The 21,154-nt window shown below is 47.6% G+C and overlaps 2 protein-coding genes across 5 annotated transcripts in view; one reads left to right on the plus strand and one right to left on the minus strand.

The window, feature by feature from the left end:
• Positions 1 to 618: 618 nt before the first annotated feature.
• LOC135216510 (uncharacterized) lies at positions 619 to 2,149 on the minus strand. The gene is made up of 4 exons (XM_064251881.1): positions 2,112 to 2,149; positions 1,552 to 1,777; positions 1,086 to 1,396; positions 619 to 865 (listed from the first exon to the last, which is right to left on the minus strand). Exons 1-4 carry the CDS (start codon positions 2,147 to 2,149, stop codon positions 619 to 621), a joined length of 822 nt encoding a protein of 273 aa, XP_064107951.1.
• A 5,368-nt stretch (positions 2,150 to 7,517) lies between these two features.
• LOC135216718 (dual specificity mitogen-activated protein kinase kinase 6-like) overlaps positions 7,518 to 21,154 on the plus strand; it is a 92,277-nt gene continuing 78,640 nt past the window's right edge. Inside the window, exons 1-2 of one of the 4 annotated variants that reach the window (XM_064252175.1) lie at positions 7,518 to 7,635; positions 15,009 to 15,053. In XM_064252175.1, the coding sequence (XP_064108245.1) occupies positions 15,047 to 15,053 (7 nt within the window). In that variant the 5' untranslated portion in view covers positions 7,518 to 7,635; positions 15,009 to 15,046. Of the gene's footprint in view, positions 7,747 to 15,008; positions 15,054 to 21,154 lie in introns of all 4 variants that reach the window. The other 3 variants (XM_064252174.1, XM_064252177.1, XM_064252178.1) reach the window with 3 other exon arrangements.

The following is a 21,154-nucleotide window of genomic DNA, read 5'->3' on the forward strand; positions in this document are numbered from 1 at the left end:
GATGACTATACGGAATCTTGCAGGGAGCTGAAGGAGTCCTCGGGTTTGGGATGCCCTTTTTTGAGGGGTGTCTTACATGTTCTTGTCATCTTGAGGGCCAGAAAGCAGGATGCTGCCCCTGGTAGGGGGCCTGGGGGGTTCGACTGCTTTCCTTGGGCAGCCTCGACGACGTTTAGGGGCACTGTCAGGAACCAGTGGCGCCGGGGTTTTACGAGGGCCTTCAGCGGGGTCATTTTTTTTGGGGGGATGATGACGGGCTTGAGGCGACCTATCGAGACCCAGCCCTTGCGGCTGCTGATTGACACAAGGAATGCCTTCTCCTCCCAATGGATGACTCGGTGCGGGCCCTGGTAGGGTCTCGTCAAGGACAGGCAAGCAGCGTTGTTCCTCACGAAGACGAATCCGCAGGAGTCCAGGGCTTGCGGGCAGAACAGCTTCCTCCTCAGGGTCTCCCCATATACCTTCTCTGCTGGGGAAGGAGGACACAGGGAAGCTGTGCCTTCCAATTGGGGCCCTGACAGCATGCCATTAAAGAAGCCTTGAGGGAGCGGTGGACCCTTTCCACCATGCCGTTGGTTGTGGGATTGTAGGATGTTGTGGTGTGGTGCTTGGTCCCCATCAGGCGTGCCAGGGAAGACCAGAGCTCTGTCCTCGGTCTGTTGTGACGTTGTCAGGCACTCCGAAGCGGCTGGTCCTGTTGGTCAGAAGGGCTTCGGCACAGGCGTCTGCGGTGGCTTCTGACATTGGGGTGGCCTCGGGCCACCTCTTAGACCAGTCGATCACTGCCAGGAGGTATCTGGCACCATTGGATGGAGGAAGAGGACCGACGATGTCAACGTGGATGTGTCTGAATCTTCGCCTGCAGCTGTGGAAATGAGCCTATCCCCGATTCGGTGCTCCTTCCCATCTTGCTATTCTGCCATGCAATGTAGTTTCTGGCCCACTCCCAAGTCCTTCCTGATGCCGTGCCACATGAACTTCAGGGTCGGAGGCTTGATCACGTGCTAGGTCTTTGTAGTCGACGCCAAGGTGAAGGGAGTTGATCTTGACCCTCGGCTACGGGATTTCTTTTGCCGGGGACATACTCGATGGAGCACCCGAACTCGTTGCTGCCTTGTGGACCAGGTGTCGCCTGCCTTGACAAAGGCGTGGACCAGCGGCTGGTGGTCTGTCCTGTGGTGAAGGGGACGCCCTCCAGAAGATTTTTGAAGTGGCAGATGGCCTGGTAGACGGCAAGCAGCTCACGGTCGAATGTGCTGTAGCGAGTCTCGGCGGGTTTGAGCTTCTTGCTGAAAAAGGCTAGCAGTGTAGGGACTCTGTTGACCAGCTGTTCCAGGACGGTGCCGCACACAATGTTACTGGTATCGGCAGTGAGCGTCAGGGGCACGTGGGGGTCCTGGTGAGCCAGAGTGATGGCCCTGCTGAGGAAAGACTTGGTTCAGGCTGCTAGTCTTCTCCCCATATCAGCTTCTTAGGTTTGCCCTTCAGGACCTCGGTCAAAGGGCACATGGTGCAGGTGATGTCCGGGACAAACCTTTGGTAATAATTCACCATCCCAATGAATTCTTGGAGGGTCTTGACAGTCATCAGTGTCGGGAACTTGTCCACTGTGGCCACCTTTGACACCGTGGGACGAGCTCCTGCTGCTGTAATTTCATGGCCAAGGAAATCCACCTTCTCGGCGCCGAAGGTGCATTTGTCAAAATGGACGACAAGTCCGTTCTCCTGTAGTAGCTTGAGGACGGCCCGGACATGGTTCAGGTGCTCCTCCGGCGATCTGGAAAAGATAAGAATATTGTCCACGTAGCAGGTGCAGAAGGGTAAGTCACCAAGGATGCTGTCCATGAGGCGTTAAAAGGTGGCCCCAGCATTCCGCAGGTCAAAGGTGGAAAATGCGAACACGAAGGACCTGAAGGGCATGATGATCGCCGTCTTCAGAATATCATTGGGATGGACGGGGGACTTGTAAATACGACTTTGATAAGTTGATCTTGGAGAAGACCTTGGCGCTGTGGAGGCGCCCGGCGAGGTCCTGCATGTTTTCAGTGAATAGCTGTCGGGCATGGTGACGAGGTTCAGGCACAAGTAGTCACCGCAGGGCCTCCACATACCGTCTGCCTTCTTCACCATGTGGAGGGGGGACGCCCATGGACACGTTGCCTTTTTACAGATCCCCATCTTCTCCATTTCTTTGAATGCGGTCTTGGCTTCCTAGAGGAGCTTCAGCGGAAGGCAGCGGAACTTGGCATGTGTCAGGGGAGCCCTTGGTCTCAATATGGCGGAAGACACCATTCCTGGGCGCAGCCCCAGCCACCTGGCAAAGCTCAGAAAACACCCAGAAACTCCTGGAGACGGGAGGCGTATCTTTGGTGGGGAAGGATGGAGCAGATGGTGGGCGCCCTTGGTCCTCTGGCGAGTGGGCGGGAGAGGCAGGTCTCGGTATCGAGAAGGTGCTGGCGGGCTACGTCCACCAAGAGGCTATGATGGGTGAGGAAATCCGCCACCAGAAGAGGGGTCTGTATGTCAGCGAGGATGAAGGGCCAGGTGTAGGTCTGGCCCAGGAACGTGATTGTATGGGCCCTGGTGCTGTAGGTGCGGATGGGCGTCCTGTTTGCAGCTACAAGGGTGGTTGGGTCATTGGGGGCGCGGCTGCAATCCTTTGCAGATGAAGGGAACACCGACTGCATGGCATCAGTGTTAACCAACATCCTGAGGCCGGAGATGCTGTTCTGGACGTAGAAGCCCCTGGGTTGGGACTTTGCTACTGCTGCTGCTATGGGGGCTTGTTTTGGGCGTTGCCTACATGTTTTTGAAGGGCAGAAGGAGCAAGGGCGCTCGCACTTCCATGCCTTGCTGCCGAACTGGCGATGGAAGCGGCACCACCTGACGTCTGGGAGGAACTTCGGTGATTGCTGGTGTGCTGCACCAACCGTTTCCTCCTGCTGTAGGCTGTTGGCTGACGGAGGAGAGGAGAGTTTTGCAGCTTGGGTGGTGGTAAACAGCATGAAAGCCTGCTACACCAGACTTTCCATCTCCATGGTCTTCGCATTAGGGATCTGGCTTTGGACTTTAGGCATGAGTTGGTGAAGGAAGAATTGGCTGAGGATGCTCACCTCCGGCCTTCGTCCTTGGTGGTCCACTTTTGGCAGGAAGAAAACCTGGATTAGCTCCCTCTTCAGGCCTTCGTAGGGCAGCTCCCTGGGCTGGCTGTGCATCCATGGGGAGAGGCGCTTGAAGGCATCCACTGAGAGGGTCCCGACGATGAGGTCCACCTTGGTGCTGTCCCGGGTGATGCCGTGGATCTGGAACTGTATTTCTGCCCATTGCAGCCATACTGTGACATTCTCACTGCAGAAGGGCAGCAGCTTGACGTAGTGGGGCTCTGACGGTGTGGTGGTTGGGGCATGGGCACAGGTGCCAAGGAGGACTTGAGCACGAAAAAGGATTGTCTCACAGATCGCGGGGTCGAGGCGGACACAGAGGAGTCAAGTGAAGGCGCTGAACTCTGCATTGTCTTGTCAGTCTCATGCGTACGGTCGACGAGAAGTTGAGAATGGCGGGCCAAACCATAAGACTGAATGCCAAAACACTTCTGTGAAGAAATACTGTTGCTAGTCTGCTAATGGTGTTGACGAGTACCAGAGAACCTAGACTAGGCGTCATATGGGTCCGTTAGAGGTTTAGTGAAGGTGAACGGCGGTAATTAGTCCCTTAATGGCAAAGTCAAAACCAATTGTGAGGACTAAGACAAGGAGAGTGAGTGAACTAATTTTATTTGGAAAATGAGGCTGTACATAAGGCGGTGTGTGGATGGAAGCGTAGTGTCCGTCATGCACACACGAATAAACATAAACAAGAAGGGACAGGGTCCCCGCAGTGAATGTGTTTCTTCACAGACGAAAATACATTAATAATATCACATAGAAGGAACGGATTCCCGACATATATACATCAAAAGAAAGGGCGTAAAATGCTCTACAGTTTAGTTCCTGGAAGAAGTTAAGTATATCTTAGTTTAACCAGACCACTGAGGTGATTAACAGCTCTCCTAGGGCTGACCCGAAGGATTAGATATTTCCACATAGCTAGGAACCAATTGGTCACCTAGCAACGGGACCTACAGCCTATTGTGGGATCCGAACCACATTATATCGAGAAATGAATTCCTATCACCAGAAATAGATTCCTCCGATTCCACGTTGGCCCCACCTAGAATCGAACTTCGGACCACCGAATTGGAGGCCAAGCGCGAAAACAGTTCCTGGAAGAAAAGAGGACTTATGGATGCACAGATTTTCACAATGGAAAGACGAACATTCGCCCGAATGTCGTCCTTACAGTATCACAATTCCTGAAGGAATGGGCCAGCAAATACAGCAAATCTGAAATACGCTCAGCTGCCAATGTGGACGTAGAGAGAAATTTCTCAGTCTATAAAAATTTGTAGGTGCTTGGTGGACAGAAGATAGTGTCTAACAGAAGAAAATGTGAACAAAATCAATGTTACAAATTGTTTTTACAATGGTTCAGCAGTCTTGAGCTCTATATATTTTATAGTATTGTGTTTTGTTAACAGGTTTGTAGCCAGAATTTCATTTAGGGGATAGACTTTAGCTAATTGAAAACATTAATTACCTATATGGTCTTTTTTTATTTTAATTTGTTCAGCTATATGTACTAATTAATTTCAGTTGATGGTTTGCTGATCAAGTGCTCATTCAGTATTATATGTGTATTGTTTTGAAATGTCAATAAAGTTCAGGGGAATTTCACCCCTGTGTGCAGAATTGGTTGTGTATCATTTCTGATTTTGATTCCCTGTATTTTTCATGGAAATAAAACACTGATTAAAACCGCATATTCTCGTTTTCCCATCACATATTTTGGCGAAAATATGTAACAAAAAACCCTAAAAGGGCTAAATAGCAACATTGTTATCCTATCTCTAATAAATATATATTCTTTTGCCATTATTTTACAATTATTTACAATTATATAGAAAATATAATTTACATTTATATGAAAATACAATAACTAACTCGGTAGATGTAAGTAGATACTACCTATTTCAACAATAAAGCCAAACTGCAAGGCGAATGCACTATGGCATTATCTACTATAACACAGACACTGATGGCATGTAGCCTAGATACCATGATCTTGATTAGGATATATAGAGACCAATTTCTTGGGGATACACGTTCAAGGTAAAGTTGAATGATCAGTCATGACTACCAGGTTGGAGCTTTTGATGAAATATGTGAGAAATGCACCTAATTTAAATTGCGGCACGATAAAAAAAAATTGTTTAAATGGAAGATATTACTTTTAAAATTAAATTTTCTAATACCAAATACTTATAAATTTACGGACGTGATTCTTCTTTCTGCTGATTCTCCACCACCCTCAGTTTCGGAGATCTTGATTATAATCATCTGCCATTCTTTTGGCCTTTTACGTGTTCAGCAAAAATCCTATAACACACATGTGTTTAGGTTTAATAGACAAACTTAAGGACCATCAAGAATGTGCCCACGTCCGTTGTCACTTATTTAACATCAAAACTCACAGCCGAGACCTATGGATCTCCCTTTGTTGTTTTAGATTTAGCTGGCCTTATGCCAGCACGGGCTCTTGATCTCCCAGATGCCATAACGTCATCGATCTCCATCCTTTTCAGGTTTATTACTTGTGAGGAAGAATTCAATGTCTTTAAACCACACTAAAAGTTATTTCAATATGATTTATACCTGTTCACTAAATTTCTGAATGTTTTTTAGCTACATTTTAGGATCTGAAATTTTTCGAGGTGTAGCTGATATAGCTCAAGTTTAATCGGCGTTCTGGGAGGTCACAGCTGTCCGCTACTCATCTTGGCTGTCCTGTATATATACTATTCCCATTTATTTTTTAAAACGAACTTTATAAAATAGGGCACGAATCCTCGCCCCGACTTTTTTTTGTTGTTGTTGTTTGAAAGCTGGACCATTTTCAGTAAAAGTTAACAATGAGATTGAATAATCTTTAATAATTTATGAATGCAAATAAAAGAATAGAAATATTAAGCCATCATCATTATAGACTTTAGTGATCTTCATATAATTCTTTGTATATTGCTAGAGTGCTGGCAATTTTAGATAGGTACAATAAGTTTAAAGTTGTTAATGGCAAATCAAACAAAAACAAAAACAGAAAACATATAATATTATTATATTATATATATATAGAGATATATATATATATATATATGTATATATAATATATATATATATATATATATATATATATATATATATATATAATATATATATATACATCTTGAGTATAACTTGTAAAATGCATCGCTATCTGTTTCTCCAAAGTAAGTATACATTATCAATTGATAAGATATCCACAGGGCATTTTTTTCTTTTTAACACGCTCGGATGGATACATTTAACGGATTTACAATACTTAGGGGTTAGATGAATCCTCGGCAAGTTTGTCATCCTCCATTGGTTGCTGCTGTCTAGAAAATTGTCTATTTTAACTGTAATAGTGCTTCAAAAACGTTTAAAACGAATCAGAATACAAATAGAAAGCCCATTCTGTGAGGACATGAATAAATTATGAAGAACCGAGCTTCTATTGACTATCTACGCTCATGCGCACAAAATGAAAAATAATATACATTAATAAGGCAAATCTAAAGAGTAATTAAGGCGTATAGAATGATATTCTGTGTTTTGCAACATTTTCTTCTATTAACTTGATGGTTTCAAAATACTGTTATAAATTTGCAATACCAAGTCAACGTACATCCATCGTGTAGTGTTTGGCAGGTAAGCGAAAAATCATTTATAAAAACATTAAATTTTCCCCTAAAATTCAGTATTTCCAGATGACGCAAATAAAAAGCTGCTAACTGACGTCGGTTACCGGCAAACTCAACGGGTTTCCCATAATATTTTAAGCTTTGCACGCAAGCAACGTTTGCATTCTTAGTAATGTGTCACTTCAGATTAATTCATAAGCGATCTCGATGTGTTGTTGTCTGCCGAAAAGAAATATGTGCAAAAAATTTGACTGTTCGTTGACGTTCTTAACAAAATTATTTGCGCTTGTTCGTGCTACAATGTAGATAGTTGCCTCAAAAACACACACATGAAGAGATAATTATATGGTACTATAGAGTTAAAGATGACAGCTAATTGCTGCTTGTTATTTGAGTATAGTATTACGGAAATCTATGCAATAAAATTTGTGTTTAGCCATTATCTCTTCTTCTTACAGAACAAAAGCAGAAGTTGTAGAAGATCGGTGGAATATTCAATTGTTGAACCTGATGAACTTAGCAGTCAAATGCCTTATGGTAATAATACCTTCTAAATGATGTGCATGTCACATAGACCTAACTGATTATGGGGTTCTGCCACATGTTGGAAGTTTGGGTTTGCAATGTTTTAATTTTCAGATACAAAGAAAAAAAATGGAGAGGTAACACACCATTAGTGCTGTTACAAAACTAGTAGTACAGAACGCATCAGGTAGAAACGTCGCCCTTGCGTCTTTAACGGTGATCCAAGAGAAGGTAAAGGTTTACTCACTTCGGAATTAGTGAGTCACCTGTGATTCATCTGCGAAATCGTAAGGAAGGTACGGGTGAGTCGATCTCAGGTGCTCTGAGTGATAACAACACTCGCTGCACTCAGGAATCACTCGACGAGTGAATCTTCCTTATTTCTGGTGTGCGAAAGAAGCTCAAAGGTAAAATGGGATTTCGTGCAGAACCACGAACTCCTTAAAAGGAACAGTAGGCTAGGTACCTAGGTAGTAGCAGGGAGTTAGAATTGACACTGAATACGCTCATGTCCCAAATGACATGAAGGGTCAGTTTTTCTTCTCTGCTTGCGATAAGCAGCCGCAATTCTAACATTTTTTTTTAGAAGTCTCCCCCGATCCAACAACTCAAAAGTTTTTAAAGATTTCTTCCGTTTTACCTAGGTAGCTAGGTACGAGGCAAAGACCAACAGTTTTAAACCTAGATACCTAGCCTTTTAGGCTACCTACCCACTGTGTTTTGAATGCGAATGTGATACTTAGCCTACTTAGAAGGTATATCTACTATCCTAATCTGTGCTAGGCTGGCTTCTAGCACTGCAGCATAGCCTAGTTGGGCAAAACACTGCATGGCCTTCAGCAGGCCATGTAAGATCAATGCATGCCACCCTCCGAAAAAGTACTTTATAGGCTAACGCATCCTGACACCGGAGATGAGCATCAGTCTCGACTTGTTGTTGGTGAGAAACGGAGCTAAAGACCGCTACTCTCCTTTCGAAGTAAGTATCCAAAGTTAGAAATTAAGGCCAAATTTTAAGATTTAAACAGAGGGTAGTGAAAACGGTGTCAAACGTAGTGCAAATCTCACCAAATCGCGTTCAACATTTTTACTTAAAACTCGAAGTACTATTTAGAAGATTGACGCCATCTCGATGTTTACGGAGTCGCTTGTGTCAATAAACTTCCCATTTCCTGTGATAAATCCGCACCACTTGTACACCACGCTTGGAGCACTTTTATTCACCCAACAATCGGAAACACGATTGGGGCTCATCACAACAATCGGAACAAGGTCCCTTACCAGCTTGTTTGTTAGTAAACAACTGTTTTGGTAGAAGACTACGACGAAGCGTGCACTTGGATAATTTTTTTAAATAAATAGTAAAACATCAATATTTTACATGTTTATGATGATTAATTTGAAAATATTCGTTATTGAAAAAGTAACTCGATTCTGACTCAAATTTAAGTAATTATTTTTCGGAATTATTATGACGTCACGACATCTTGGCTCTCGTACCTATGTAAATAATTGCTTTACTCAACTTTCTTGCAGAACAGTTTACCAGTTATTCATGCAGATTATCAGCTATTCATGTAATTGTTATAATCGTAATGTGCATTTATATCTTTATTATTTACTTTTTGGATATGTAAAAATGTTTTACTGCTGGATTATCGCCATAGTGTGACGCAATTATTTTAGGTCCCTGGGCCTCTGTTTTCGCACCATAAGAAATTATGGGGCCGAATTTGCAATGACCAGAAAGTCGTTAAAAGAGGAAAGTTAACATTGAGGGGCATATGTTTTGATTGAGAAAAATACAAATTTATTCAATAGCTAGCTTGTAAAAAATACTTGATTACAAAAAACTTGATTGACAACCAAGCAGCATATCTACTATGGGTTTCAGCGACAGTGCAAGCATGTTTTTGGGCAATACCTATTTCTGTAATGAACACTCTTATCAGAACGAGATTTTGCTATAGTGCATTACACCCAGTGCCGTAATTTATAAGGGTATCGTGAATCACTAATCGTAAAGAATAACGACACTTGTCCTTGTACCAAGAGACAAAAAACTCCAATTATGCAGAAATGGATAAGAAAACACGCGTAAAAAGCTCCACCTACCCTCTCCCCCCCCCTCCACCGCCACCCTTTCCTTCTTCGTTCCTTCTCCTTCCTCTCTCTCTCTCTCTCTCGCTCCTCCTCTCTCTCTCTCTCTCTCTCTCTCTCTCTCTGTTGCCATTTGGTATGTGTTGACCCTCCAAACTGGGTATAAGACTACACACGAAACGTTGAAATTGGTGAAATTAGGCTATGTATTGGAAGTATATATACAGAAATATTAAAACAATTTTATCATTATTGCATTACTATGACAACTAGAATTCATGGAAACAGTTTATAATAATGAATTGGCGTGTGTGTGAAGCCTCCACTAATGTGGCAACGATGATTTTGCCATTCTTAGCATGCAAACTTTAATGGTTACATTTATTTCTGGCATACGGTTATTAAAGAAATTCAAAATACTAATAGTATAGACTTAAATCAATTAAAAGTGCTAGCAAAAAAAAAGAAAAAAAAAAAAAAAAAAGTATATATAATATATATAATATATAAATAATATATATATATATATATATATATATATATATATATATATATATATATATATATATATATATATATATAATCCACTTATCCGTAGTCGTTCCTCTATGGTTTTCGGCAGCCAGATGTACGAAAAGGTTAGGAACATTGGATTGTATCTATACTTTAGAAATCTCTGTAATTTTTCGGGGTAATTTGGTTGCAAAAAAGGGATAATATACATGAATTAAATTAAAATTTTTAAATAACAAAAGTAAATATGAACTAAATAACTAGTAAAGTAAACAATTTAGGGAATAAAACTTTGCAGTTTCGTCGTCTGCTGTTCGTAACTGTGTGGCGCGCGCGCTTAAGAACCAGGAACAGCAACTTGTTTAAAGTGCAATGTGGAGTGAATTGAGACCAAAATGTGTATAATAACAATCAAATAAGCATTGTGGAGTTTCAGTTGTGATGGCAGTAAGGATAAAAACCACCGATTACAAGGTAAGAAGGAATTCAGTTCAAACCATGACCCCGGGAATAAAAAGTTTCATACTTTCAGTAATATAGGCAACAAAATGTTGTTTTATTGTGCTGATTACAACTGTAATCTTGAGTAAGATCAATAATCGTTACATATGTACGCTAACATTGTTCAAATGAGTGCTGGGAAGGCTGGGAAAGATGGTTGTCATCACTGATCAGAACCAGAACCTGTACATCCACACGGTAGCCGCCATATTGGATTTCAAAACTGCCTTGAAAACATATTTTTTTCATGAGACTTACCTGTCAGATAATATATATATATAGCTGTATTCTCCGAAGTCCGATAAAATTTCAAAACTTACGACACACGCAGTGGGAGGCCAGGTGGTTAGTACCCATTCCCGCCGTTGGGAGGCGGGTATCAGGAACCATTCCCATTTTCTATTCAGATTTTCTCTGTCGCCAGTACTGTCAACACCTGTTTTCAGTACCTCCGTCATTGGATTTTGTAAACTTTCGTTGCCACTTAAGTATTCTGATTGTCTTTTGGTTTTTGACTTTGGTTTTGTGGATAGGCACACACTATTGTGGACTGTTTTGAATTTGGCTTTGATTTTTCTTGAATAAAATGTCTGGTTCTAGTTCTGCTAGTTTCAGGGTATGTTGTGTGGAAGAGTGTAAGGTGAGGCTACCGAAGGCTTCGGTAGATCCCCACACTGTATGCATGAGCTGTAGGGGACATGTTAGTTTGGTAAATGATTGATGTAAGGAGTGTGAGAGTTTGTCTGATTTAGGCTGGAAGACGTATGATTCTTATGTGCGCAAGTTAGAGCGTGACAGGATCAGGAGGTCTTCCTCCAGGAGCATGTCAGGCAGTAGACGTCAGGGTAGTAATTTTTCACCTGCTAACCCTCCTGTAGACTTTGCTACCCCTAACCCTGTGGTGTTGCCTTCGGGCCCTGATATTGTGTCTCCGGAGGATAATGCCCTGTCCGTGATTATGGAGTCCATCCATAACCTGGAATCCAAAGTGCTCGCTTTACAAAGTGGTGTGGTGAAGTGCAGTGATAGTATTAGTGCCCCTAGTGTTGTGGAGGGGGCGTCAGATCGGCCCTATAATGCCTCTAGGCCTGGACCTCTGTCGGGCTCCCAGGACTCAGGGAGTGGGCAAGTCGAAAGCCGAAAGAGGGTTACGGGGGCTCCCCACCGATCTGGCGTCCCTTCGGCAGGTCCTGTTGACACTTTCCAGGCTGCCAAGGATCGTGCTCGTGCACGAATCTTTAAGGATTGCTTCTCGTCCTCTGAAGTGTCCTCCCCGCACAAGGGGTGGAGCTCTCGGAAGGACTCTCGCCCTCTGAAGAGAAGCTTCAGAGAGGAGGACGCTTCACGTCCTTTTTCTCCAGATGCTTTTCGGTCGTCTCCGAAGAGTTTTGACGCTTTCCCACCGCAGAAGAGGACCAGGACGTCATCAGATGACGACGCTGTTGAGCGCCCCAGTCGCTCCAGGGAGAGAGCTGTAGCTTTTCCTGTGAGAAGGAAGAATGCGTCCCCTCGCCCCTCGTCTTTCCACAGGATCAGCCCTTCCCCTGAGAAGGAGTCTTCTCCTACGAAGAAGATGCTCCTTGTTATGCAGCAGCAGTTAGCTTCGTTTACTGCTGAGAGAGAGGCAGAGCCGCGTCGACGCAGGAAGGACTCGAGGCCGCCTATCAAGAGGTCCAAGCAGTCCCCCTCTCCTTCTCGTTCGTCTCCTTCGCCTGCTTAGTCCCCCTCTAGATTTCGTTCGGCACCCCAGCGCTTGTCTAGAGGGTGCTATGAGCATCTCCCCAGACTCTCTTCTGTCGAGAGGGAGGAAGACCGTAAGGCTCATCGCAGCAGGGATCGTGTAGCTTCTCGACAAGACGCTCCTCTCGCTCCCCTTCGTGATGCTCTGCATGCTGCTATACATGATGCTCCTCAGGCTGCTCGCCTTGACGCTTCTTGGGCTGCTTCTGCTCTTCAGGATGCTCGTCAGAACGCTCGTCAGGACGCCTCCTTCGCAGATCTTCCAGACGCTTCAGAGGCTGTTGTAAAAGACGCTCAGCCTTGTGCGACGAGTTCTTCGCAGCGGAGGTCCCTCTTGAGAGTTGGGCCTAAAGGTCTTAGACCTCTTAGTTCTTTTGTGGATTCGTCTGTTGCTCCCGTGGAAGAGGGAGAGTTAGGAAGTTCGTCGGAGGCCGCAGATGAAGACCAGCCTTCTACGTCGTCTTCATCCTCAGACTACCAGGTCTTGGCCTGCCTTCTTAGAGAATTGTTTGGAGACAAGTTCCAACCCTCGGCCCCTCGCTCTCCTCCTTTGCAGTCAGCCTCATCGAAAACGAGTAGAACGCCTGGATTTGTGAAAATGAAGACTTCTCTTTCTACGAAGAGAGCCTTCAAGAAGGTCCACGACTGGATGGATTTGAAGAAGGCCCAAGGCAAGACTTCTTTTGCCCTACCTCCGTCGAGACTGAGTGGAAAAGCAGGGATTTGGTATGAAACGGGAGAGGACGTTGGGTTGAGAGTTCCTTCCTCTTCCCAGGGAGACTTTGCCAGCCTAGTAGACGCTTCAAGGAGGTCTCTCCTTTCCTCGGCGAAGGTGTCGTGGACTCCTTCTGAATTGGACTATCATCTGAAAGGACTGTTTTGGACAATGGAAGTATTCAACTTTCTGGGCTGGTGTTTAGGAGTCCTGGATTTGCAGTCGCGGAGTCCTGATTCGATTAGTCTGGGGGAGCTGTCCAGCGTTTTGGCGTGCATGGACAAGGCCGTCAGGGATGGTTTGGAGGAACTGGCTTCGCACTTTTGTACAGGGCTCTTGAAGAAGAGAGCTTTGTATTGTAACTTCACTGCGAAGTCTGTTTCTCCCTCACAGAGAGCAGAGTTGCTGTTCGCCCCTCTGTCGAGCCATCTTTTCCCCCAGTCTATGATCAAGGATCTAGCCGTCAGCCTGCAGGAGAAGGCTACTCAAGACTTCCTGGCCCAGTCTTCCTGATGTCCAGCAGTCCCTTCGGCTACTACGCTTGGGCAGGCTTCCAGGAAGCAGAAGCCCTTTCACGGAGGAGCTCCCTGGAGATCGCCTCCTTGAGGAAGAGGTCTTCCCAGAGGCAGAGCCCCTTCCAAGCTCGGGGGTAAGAAATGATGCGTCATTCCTTCAGACACCAGTCGTAGCCAGGCTTCTTTCCTTTGCAAAAGCCTGGAGAGCGAGGACGGACAGCTGGTCCCTCGAAGTCATCGAAAAGGGATACAAGATCCCATTCCTCAAACTTCCTCCTCTGTGCACTTAAGTTCTATCTGGAAAGGAAAAAGAAGCTTAAGGGCACCCTAGAGAGTCTCTGGTGTTCTGTCAGAGATCCTAGAAGGCCCATTTCTAAGAACGCTCTGGCATTCTTTATAAGGAGCGTCATAACAGAGGCTCATACGACGTGCAATGGTGAACAGTTTAAACTCCTTAGAGTTAAAGCACGTGAAGTAAGCGCCATTGCGACATCTCTGGCATTTCAGAAGAATATGTCGCTGAACGATATTGTAGCCTCTACATACTGGAGATGCAACTCAGTGTTTGCTTCTCACTACTTGAGAGACGTGAGAGTGACTTACGATAAGTACTTCTCTTTGGGGCCCTACGTATCTGCAGATTCAGTGCTGGGACAGGGAGCTGAGACTAATCCTTGTTAGTTTAGTTTAGTTTTATTTTTAATATGGTGTTGTGTTTTTATGGTTGTTTGGAAGAGGGTTACTTGGTAACCCCTTTCAATTGTTATTTCTAACACAGGTTAGAAGATGGTCAGGTGGTCGGGATTGGTTTTGTGTTCCTTGATAGTGCCAGAGGCAAAGGTTTTGTCATGTAAGTGGGTTAGCCCCCATTGACAAAGATCTTAATAAGGTTCTTTCATGTAAGTGGGTAAGCCCCCATTGACAAGATCCAGAAGAGCTCTCAGTCATAGGTCACTACCTCGCTGAAGCTCTTGAGGCAAAGCAGACTCATAGGCAGTATCCATGAAGTCTTCTGCCCAATCAGGTAAGAACCAAAGTCTTTGACCTACAACATGTGTTGTTTCCTGTTTTTTATTTTTATTATTTAGCTGTCTCTTACCCTCCACCAAGGGTGCCAATCAGCTAAGTATATATCTGCCGGGGAAATTGCATGTACAAAAATGATATTGTTATGATACAATAAAGTTTTGTACATACTTACCCAGCAGATATATACGATTAATGGCCTGCCCAGCCTCCCCTCAGGAGACAGGTGCTAGAGAAAATCTGATTAGAAAACGGGAATGGTTCCTAGTCCCGCCACCCAGCGGCGGGAGGGTAGATCACCTGACCTACCTGTAGCGTGTGCCGCTAGATTTGAAATTCTGTCGGGGACGTCGGAGACTATAGCTAAGTATATATCTGCCAGGTAAGTATGTACAAAACTTTATTGTATATAACAATATCATGTTTTGGTTTGTCTACTAGAAAAAATACAGGATGCTATTAAAAATTTGTCTGCTTTAAAGTAGTAATAATTGTGTGGAAAGAGAATGTCTTGTTTGATGCATTACAATAGAAAACTGATATTTGTGTTTAATTGCAGATTTTTAGGAAACTAGCAGTAAAAAAGAAACAGCCAGAATGCACGGTAAGTTTAAAGTTTGTGTATTCCTCCTTACTACCTATAACTGTTGATTTGTCATTTTTATTTAATGTTAATTTTATAGTAGTACTAACGTATTTTTATACATATTTATATAATGATTTTATAAAGAATTATTGAAGTCATTTTGCATCTTGAATTTTAGCTTAAATACTTGAGTCAGTGACTGCTCCATGCAGTTCTTTTTCTCCAGTATATATACCGTACATACTCATGTAACATGCGATCTCGCATTTCATGCGACCCCCAAATTTTCACCCTTAAAAAATGTATCATGCGAGTTAAATTTACGAGACCAAATAATAATAGGCTAACCTCTTTTCCTCCTCTTTATCTATTCATTGTTTAGTGAGGCTAACCCTTTTTCCTCCATCTCTTTAGCCAACAGCCATACCACGTTGAAAGCACCACTTCTCGTCCAATCACCTCCATCTCTTTATCTATCCCATCTTGTAGTTAAGTTTAAAAAGGTAAAAGAGAATGCCAAAAGTATTGTTAGTAATGATATACTTGTTTGAAAACACATACAGCTAGAAACAGCTGATTTGCTATGAACAACCGAATCTGATAACAACAGCCTCTTTGCTTGCATTTCAATCATCATATGATAGTAAAAAAATTACTGTAGCTATGTTACCAAATGACGTTAAAGAGAATAGGACTGATATATTTTTACATTACTATATCCTTACTCACTATGGAGTAAAGATCGGCAAGGGTATATACTGATAAATTTAATCTGTAAGTTATAGCTGAAGTTGGGAAAAGAATGTTGATCCGCTAATGACTATTATTGTGGATGAAACTTTCGCCAACTCTGGTATAGTACCATCAAACTTGACCATAAACAAAATTTGAGAAAAGTGTTTGTTCCGACACGGCATACAAACCTTCGGTCCTTTTACAATAGGAAGGTACTAGCGGCAGCTGGATAGGTCGTAAGCTTTCGAACAAGGGGTTCGGTAGTTAACTGCTTGTCCGACAGCGCGCGCGAGGCGCGACTGGGAGGTAAACAAATCACTTTTGCTTTCGGCCTCGCAGTGGATGGACGTGTGTGTTCGACGCTCTCTGCCCGCTTCTCGTCGTTTGCTTTCTGAGTATTTGGTTGTAATTGTGTATGAAAGAGTTATTGTAAGTACAATTATTCTCTCTTTTCATATTAATTGCTTCAATCAATTATCTATTTATGATGGAATCTCCTCGCCTCGCTACCCCACAGAGACTTTGCCCGGGTATCGAAGGGCGTAAATGCGGGAAGTTCCGATCGTTCCCGGAGATTGACCCTCATATTTTGTGTGCTCGGTGTCGGGGGCGCGAATGCACCCGAGCCGAGCCCTGTGATGTATGTAATGATTGGTCGGAGGCACAGTGGACTTTGTATGAGGGCAGGAAGAAGCGAAGGCCTGCAAAGGAGTCGTCGGAAAGCTCTCCCGCGACTCCTTTGGTGACGGACACTTCGTCTTCTTTCCTGCCGCCCGCTCAACTTCCACGTCTCGCGCCTTCCCCTTCGGGGGGGGTGTCTAGGTCCTTCTCCTCTCCTGACGTGTCGAGTGTGGAGGAGGGCGCTAGATACCCTGACGTAGAGTTGTACTCTGGGTCCTCTATCCGTTCGTCTTCGCGCGAGCGGGTAGAGGATCCTTCTAATCACCCGTCTTTTGCCTCCTCAGGTGCGGTTGCCGCGAAGGATGACCTCGGACAGGTGTGGGCATCGTTGGGGCTGCAGGGCGTGCCGAGTGTCCAGGGCTGCTCTATCATCTCGCTGGCTCCGTGGCGGTCACCCATGCAACGGTCACGACCACCACCACGACCTTACAATCTCCCGGCTATGCTTCACCTCCTCACCTGGTGTAAACACCCAGCACGCGGTCTCTGTAACACCCACTACATCGGTGGGCAGGGGGCCAGTCGCCGTAACTCGGGGGAGTGTGATGCCGCCACCTGGGTTTGCCGTGCTGCCGCGACCGGACTTCATGTGCCCGAAGAGCTCGCCCCTGGACCTCCCACCGGTACCTAGGACGTCTGTGCCGCTGGTTCGCCCATCTGGACTGCCCACACAGTCTACCGTACCTGCCGTGACCACCGCTGCTGTCCCTGTACCTGCTCCTGCTGTCTCGTCTGCCGTTCCTGTGATGCTCGCACCTGCTGATGTTGTTCCTGTTTCCTGGCGCCGCTGCTCCCGATGCTGGTCTGTTCGACAGGTACGTCCGGGCCCTGTTGCTTCGGCAACAGCAGCCCCGCTCCGTCCTGGATGACAGATCTGACGTCGGTCCTGAGGAGGTTGACGAAGAAGAAGAAGAAGAGGAGGAAGGTGTCGTCGTCGTCTTCATCGTCTTCTTCGTCGTCGTCGTCGTCTGCCGCCTCTTCCCCTTCTTCTTCTAAGGCTCCCCCGCCGAAGAAGAAGAAGGTCGCCTCCCCCCCCCCTAAGAAGTCTCCTTCGGGAACTTCTAAGGGCCCGTCTCGCTCTGGTGAGACGGGGGGTTCTTCCGCTGGTCGCCCTGCTCCTTCGGGAGCAGGACCCGTCTCTTCTCCCGCAAGGAAGAAGACTACGGGGACCAGAGGGGTGCCGGCTAACACCGGCACTTCCTCACCTGCTGTCAGTGGTTCGGCCACAGCAGCAGGGTCCGGCTCGGCCGCTCGTTCGCGAGAGGTACCGAGTGTACGGTCGCCTACCAGCGACCGTGCAGCCAGGAACCAGACCTCTGAGTCCGCTCAGCGTCAGGTTCACGGCACGGAGCGGAAGACTGGTGACAGCCGCTCACATTTTGCGACTCTCACCACCAGGCCAGCTCTCGCTCTCGCGGCGAGCAGCTGGCTACCCGCGGACGTGACGGTCCATGACCGGCCACGGGCTGAGGCTGGGAAGAGGTCCCCCCGTTCGCCGGCACCAGCCACGGCTGGTAACCAGCGAACTGACGCACCGTGAGGATACGCACCGATCTCACCGTGACAGTGGAGCTCGCCCGGTCGCCTGACCGTCGCTCTCACAGATGAGCGATCGGGTACGGCGACCAGCACCAGCTCCTCTGACACACGAGACGGGGCGGGGCCGCTGTTTCTCGGTCCAGCCGTTCTCCACAGCGAGACGGCTCGACTAGGTCTGCAGCTCGATCGCCACCCGCGGGTTGGCGATCGCCTGCAGTCCTCCAAGCCCGCTGGTGCTACCAGCGAGCGAGGAGAGAGCGTCAGGTCTTCCTCTCCCATACCTTCAACCTCCTCGGGTTTACACCGGGAGGGGCGAGGTATTGAGGAGTGATCGTGAGGGGTGCGCCCCTCAGGATACCCGCACGGCGTCGTACAGCACCAGGCTCGGTCCTCGGACCAGCCAGGTCGTACGCACATGGTGGTTGGAGGAGACCGAGAGGGGGCTGTCGCTGCTCCTCTCCTTGAGGGAGGAGGGTCTCGGGGAGGTGCTCCTGTTTGAGGGGACTGGACGGTCCGACTCCGCAGGATGCAGTCACTCCTGAGATCCAGAGGAACTTTGCCGAGGTTATTGTCGCTGATTCGTCAGACAACGACCTCGGGGAAGGATCGCCGCTCCCACCATCCGAGCCCACGTCCCGGCTCGGTCGATTCGTTTGGGGCCCGAAGAGGGAACCCAGACCGACGGTGGGTTTGCCGCGTTCGGAGCTTGCGGACTCAGTGCTGGACCAGGTTGAATCGCGTTGTCTCCGGACAAGACGGTTCGCTCAAGTCTGGCAGGTCGAGCAAGCTGCTTCCACCATCCTTCCTCTGCTAACGAACCAGAGGCGGTTTTTACGTTGCCATCTGAAGACCCGATGCCGCCCAAACAGGTGAACCCGGAGTTAGCTAGGCTGACTCCGGGTGTGTCTCTGCAACAGCTCCTGTCCGAGAACCTGTGGTTCTCGCAGCAAGAGGCACTCGGCCTGGAATCTACCGCCATGGCAGCTTTCCAGGCCGTCTCCTGGCTAGATCTGTGGTCCCTCACAGTATCTAAGGTCGCAGCCAACTCCGGAGAATTTCTCCCGAAGATGACTCGGCCTTCAGGAGAATTTGCCAGTCTGGGGGAAGAGCCATCTCCTTCCTTGCCCACCAGACGGTGAACCTGTGGGCCAACCTGGTTCCTCCGACGAAGGGACGCTGTCCTTACTCGGGTTTCCAGGGGCGGTCCGGGCGGCGTGAAGCGGCGTTGGGACTTCGCAACGGACCTTTACGGAGTTCCACGTCTCTCTTCCCAGGAGAGATGGTGGACGCTGCGGTGGACAGACGGCGCACTGACGACAGTGACCGTCTGGTTCACCAGGCAGTCTCGAAGGCTTCTGGCAGCCTCGGACTGCGGCCAAGTCTAAGAGCTCGGCTAGCGCTTCCTCGGCGGCTAAGACGGTTGCTGCGTCGAAGCCCCGGGGAATGACTCTGTCTTCTTCGACTTCTGGCAAGGGAGCCGTAACCAGCCCTCCTCCCAGCCCTCCTCATCCCGTGGAGGCTCTGGGAAGAAGTCGAAGAAAGGGGGGAAACGCTAGGGACGGCGTTCCCCCTCACCTGCTGCCGGAAGTGGGGGGGTGTCCTGGCCAGCCATTGGGCAACTTGGCAGCGCTACGGCGCCGAGACCTGGATTGTAGATGTCCTTCGGGAGGGATATCTATTACCCTTCGAATCTCGGCCACCCCTCACCTCCAACCCGGTCCAACAGCAGTCGTACGTTCCAGGGTCATCGAAGGACGTAGCACTGAGACAGGAGATCAAGACCAGCTGAGCAAGAGAGCTGTAGAGATCGTCACGGATCAGTCACCGGGCTTTTACAGTCGACTCTTCCTGGTGGAAAAAAGTCTACGGGAGGCTGGCGCCCGGTGATAGATCTCTCTCCCCTGAACCGGTTGTTTGCCAGACCCGGTTCACGATGGAGACGGCACGCTCAGTGCTCGACTCCATCAGGGAGAACGATTTCATGCTTTCAGTGGACTTGAAGGATGCGTATTTCCAAATACCCATTCATCAGTCCTCCAGAAAGTACCTCCGCTTCATCCTCGACGGGACGGTGTACAGTTCAGGGCACTGTGCTTCGGTCTCTCAACCGCCCTACAGGTGTTCACGCGAGTGTTCACTCTGGTGTCTGCTTGGGCCCATTCGCACGGGATACGTCTGATGAGGTATCTCGACGATTGGTTAGTCCTGGCGAGCTCCCCTGCTCGGACAGTTGCTACAGGACAGGGATCGACTGCTCGAGTTCTGTCACGATCTGGGGATCGTGGTGAACTTCGAGAAGTCCGATCTCGAGCCCAAGCAGAGGATGAAGTACCTGGGTATGCGGATCGACACGGTAGCAGGGCGAGTCTTCCCCGCAGACTCGCGGATCAGCAGATTCAGGGAGGCAGCCAACCAGTTCCTGTCTCGGCAGGAACAGGTAGCTCAGCGATGGCAAGTCGTGATCGGACACCTGTCGTCACTCGAGAAGTTAGTCCCTCACGGGCGTCTTCACCTGCGGTCTCTTCAGTGGAGACTAAAGAGAGTTGGTCGCAGGCGACGGATCCCCCAAGCTTTCCAGTGTCACTGACACAGGAGGTGAGGCAGGACCTAGCCTGGTGGCTGGACGACAGGAACCTCTTAAGAGGAGTGCCTCTCCGCACTCCCCCCCCGGACATGCAGCTGTTCTCAGACGCATCGACCGAGGGATGGGGCGCACACCGGAGGAGGGTTGCTGACTTCAGGAAGTGTGGGACGAGAACGACAAGCACCTTCACATCAATGTACTGGAACTCAAGGCAGCGTTTCTCGCTCTCCAAGAGTTTCAGGACCGCTTGATGGGACACTCAGTGGTGTTGATGTGCGACAACACCACGGTGGTGGCTTACGTCAACAAACAGGGGGGCCTAGTCCTCTCTCCACCCGTTGTACCAGTTGACTCGGCAGGTGCACGAGTTTGGGGCTTCAGGGCACACTCAGTAGAGCTGTCGGCACGCTACATTCCAGGGAAGAGGAATGTAGTAGCAGACACGCTCAGCCGTCGGGATCAGGTGATAGGGACCGAATGGTCTCTACACCAGGACGTGGCGGAAAGGCTCTTCGACCTGTGGGGGCGACCAGTCGTGGATCTGTTCGCCACCCGGCACAACAGGAAGCTCCAGGTGTTC

Source organism: Macrobrachium nipponense, chromosome 6 (genome assembly GCF_015104395.2).
Source record: "Macrobrachium nipponense isolate FS-2020 chromosome 6, ASM1510439v2, whole genome shotgun sequence".
NCBI lineage: Eukaryota > Metazoa > Arthropoda > Malacostraca > Decapoda > Palaemonidae > Macrobrachium > Macrobrachium nipponense.